Source organism: Apis dorsata, unplaced genomic scaffold (genome assembly GCF_000469605.1).
Source record: "Apis dorsata unplaced genomic scaffold, Apis dorsata 1.3 scaffold_126, whole genome shotgun sequence".
Classification (NCBI taxonomy): Eukaryota; Metazoa; Arthropoda; class Insecta; order Hymenoptera; family Apidae; genus Apis; species Apis dorsata.
This window is the reverse complement of record NW_006263419.1, coordinates 87,754-91,554: the sequence shown is the minus strand read 5'-3', so window position 1 is coordinate 91,554 and position 3,801 is coordinate 87,754. Positions and strand designations below refer to the sequence as shown.

Sequence of the window (3,801 nt, the reverse complement as noted above, 5' to 3'; positions counted from 1 at the left end):
AAATTTTTTTTTTTTTTTTTTTTTTTTTTTTTTTTTTTTTTAATATTTATAGAAATTACATTCAATACGATTCACTTAATATTTATTCAAACTCGGAATTTTAATTGTAGATATTTTTTTTCAATCTACAATTCTAAAAGTAGTTGTATTAATTTATTCAAAATTACTTGATAAACAAAATATTCTTCGTATCATTAAAATCATTATATTATATCAAAATATCCAAATTTTCATTTAAATCCCAATCAATCTAATCTACTTATGCAAAATTTAATTTATAAAATCCTATGAACTTTTTTCTATATTGCAAATTTATATCCCATATTAATTTCTTTGAATTATAAGAATTGAAACTCTATATTATAAAAGTATAAACATATTATCTAAGAAAATTGATTAAAAATTACAAAATTCTATCAACTTCCTATACGAATCATATTTACGTTTTCCTTTTCGTCACGATGCAACAAACGATCACGCGATATGTCCGACTCAGGGAATCCCGTAGAAGGAACAGATTGCCGGCAATTTATTTCCAGATAGCGTGAAACAAGATTCACTGGACGAACATTGTCCTAACGATGTGATTTATCGTTGGCCATCATCGTCTGGATCTCTGTTAGAACGTCAAGTCGTGTGCAGACTAAAATCTCTGTTGCGTGAATCGTGTGTGTATCGCGACACTATACGTTAAACGAGCCACTGGGAGAGATCTCTAGATTCGCGGTTGTGGGATAAGCGGCTTAACGAAATATCTGCCAGTCCAGCAAATCGTTGCCTTTGCCTCTGAAATCAGTCAACAATATCCCAAAATGTCGAACGGTTAATGGAAGAGAAACAGTTCCCCCTGTCAAGTGGGTATTGCATCTCGAATTTATGTAAACCTGTATTCGTCGCGGACCAATTGTTTCTTCCAATCGTTTTTCGCTGATCAGAGTTTTAGAAATTGACGTTCGATGACTATTATCTTCCGCCAATTGATAGATGGATTATATCTACAAACGAAAGAATGGAAAATCGATTTATGGTTAGATCGATGTCGAAGAAAAAGAATGGCGATGAAAAAAAAAGCGCGTGTTATTTATTTATGCGTAAATTACTTGAAACAAACAATTTTGAAGATCGATTCCAAGGATAAAATCGTTCGTCAATTACAGAGAAATGAAATTAATTTTATTAAATGTTGTTTACTTATGATCTATCTTTTTAAGATATACATAGTTTATCGATTAATTGAATCAACCATTACTTACCTATTTCATCGTCTTCAACATCATATGGTGTATGCTCTTCAAAAACGATCTCAAGTTATTAAACAACAAGGTTTATTATTCGTATATACAAACGTTTACATGCTCGTTAAAATGTTCGACCAATTGATTGACCAAGCGTTAACGCGTTCGCCTGTGAAACGCGCTCATTCTCACACGATACATCAAGTATTCACACGAAACAATGTTCAACACGAAACCACGTTTACCGATGATGACATCGGGTATACGGGAAGCCTTTTCGATTGGGAGACGAACATTCAAGGAAGAAAATTTATTGTCTATGTACAAACGTCGTGATCGTCAAGACGCTCCTCTTTGTCTTATTATCTTTTCTCTTTTCTCTCTTTCTCTCTCTCTCTCTTTTTTCTTTATATTTAAGATTAATTACTAGCTTAAAACTAGGTGAAAAATAAGATCAAGACCTCGACAGTTCGGGATGGAATCTTAACGATACTTATTGTCTATTTACAAAACTTTTGTTTGTCATGCTTGGCGTTTTTTGGCATGAATCAATCGTAGTTTCGCGGACAGGGCAGTGAATTTGTGAGCCACGGTCGTTTCTCTGTTCTATTTAAGTGTGTGTATAAGATGTTGTATAAAATTTTATGTCAGTCCTTAAACATCAAACGATTCGTTTTATTTAACCCTCTAACGTTTTACGTGAGAAAAGAAATTATTGTTTATTAATTTTTATAATCCGAGAATCCTAGAAATTATTATGAACGGTTATTTGATAATTGATACGTGAAAATTAAATGATTAAATTATAGAATATATACTGTTCCATGACGATGCCTCGTGAATCCGAAGCATATGCTAAAATTATTCTTTTGATGAATTTTTAAAAATTTTCAATCAAAAGATTCGACGTAAATTGAATGATCAAAGTATTTCAGTAATTACGATTTCTGTCTGAAAGATCCATTAAAATATATATACGTTTCATTTTATTGAAATTTTCATTTTAATTTTAGCATAAATATATAAATATATAAAGCATAAATATTATAAAATGAGTTACGATAAATTGATATAGATTGAAACAGGTTAAAATAGATATACATATTGTCTAATTAAAGCTGCTGTCCCGAATTTATTTTTGCTTCCTGATTTTTTATTAACCGGATATAAAATAATAAATATCTGTAGATAAAATAGCTCAACTTTTAACAAAACCTGCAACATTTATAACTTTATTAAAAATAATATTAAAATATGATTAAACAGTTTCGTTACACTTAACCATTATGAAACGAGATTATAATTATTATAACTTTTCGTTATATATAATTTTTCTACATTTTCGATCTTTCAATTTAAATTTTTCACACTAGTTTTATTCATTTTTTTTCCCCCAAAAGCCGTATTAACATGACAAGCAGCTTTCACCGTACTATATCAAAATCTGAATTTAAAAACCAGTCGGATTCATTTATGTTTCATTTTAATAACTATTCAACAAGCCACTAGAATAATTTTTGAATAATTTTCAAAATTGTCATTTTATACGCAACAACGTAACTCGATAATACATCAACGTACAATAAAACGAATAAATAAACCTTACAAAATACATACGTGAATACGAGTTTCGAATCACGCGACGTTTATCGTTACAGAGGATTAAATTCACGATGTTTATTCCAATACCTACCTTCCCCCCCTCCCCCAAAGGAATACGATAATCATCGAAACCGATCATTCAAGCGTGAAGACGATCGAAAACTAATAACTGTTCGAACGAGATACCAATCCAATACTAGAAAACGAATCGTGGCCTCTTAGTTTGGTCAACATCAGTCGTAACGCCACGATCGTCGATAAACCACTCCCCTAGGAGCCATCTATATACAGCTTTCCTGGACGCGAGAACTTCTCGTGTAAATATCGTGGCTACGATGAACCGGGAGCGTGCTCGGCCGTAACGGGCTCAAGCTTCTCTCCACTTTCTTCACGTACCCGTTCGGATATATCCACGAATCTTTCGTATGCAGCACGGGCGAGGGAGACGGATAATCCAACTCCTCCAAATGATCGAAATCTTTCGTCCTCTCCGATTTCACGGCCTCGTAACCCGGCTCGAATATATCCGGCCTCTTGTCCATCTTGCTTGGAATCACGTCCGGATCCTCGTCGGTCACATCGTTCCCCACCACCTCTCCCTTCGCCTCGTCCCTCGACTCTTTGCTCAACGGGGCCACCCCCGTCATCCCCCTGTCCTCCTTGGCCCCACCACCGTACTGCGCCACTTCCGTGTGGGCCTTGATCGGTTGCATCGGATGGCTGCGACGATACATGGTCAGGGTGATGCCCACGATCAGGATGCACACGGCCGTTATGCCGCCGGCGAAACACGCCACCAGAAGGCTGTAATCCGGGCTGTCGTCGGATGTTCCGCGATCTGGGGACAGAAGGAAACGTGACTCAAACGTGGAAGACGATATCGTTATCGCGCGAGGGGACACAGCCGTGGGGATATACCGATGTTGCGCCAAGGGTCGCTAACGAGGCTTTTAAAATCGCTGAC

The 3,801-nt window shown here is 35.6% G+C and overlaps 1 protein-coding gene across 1 annotated transcript in view; it reads right to left on the bottom strand.

Moving 5' to 3' along the window:
* Positions 1 to 2,913: 2,913 nt before the first annotated feature.
* Positions 2,914 to 3,801, bottom strand: part of LOC102681725 (hemicentin-1-like) — a 44,108-nt gene continuing 43,220 nt past the window's right edge. The window contains exon 10 of the mRNA XM_006612761.2: positions 2,914 to 3,675. Within this exon, the coding sequence (XP_006612824.2) occupies positions 3,119 to 3,675 (557 nt within the window). The 3' untranslated portion in view covers positions 2,914 to 3,118. The remainder of the gene's footprint in view (positions 3,676 to 3,801) is intronic.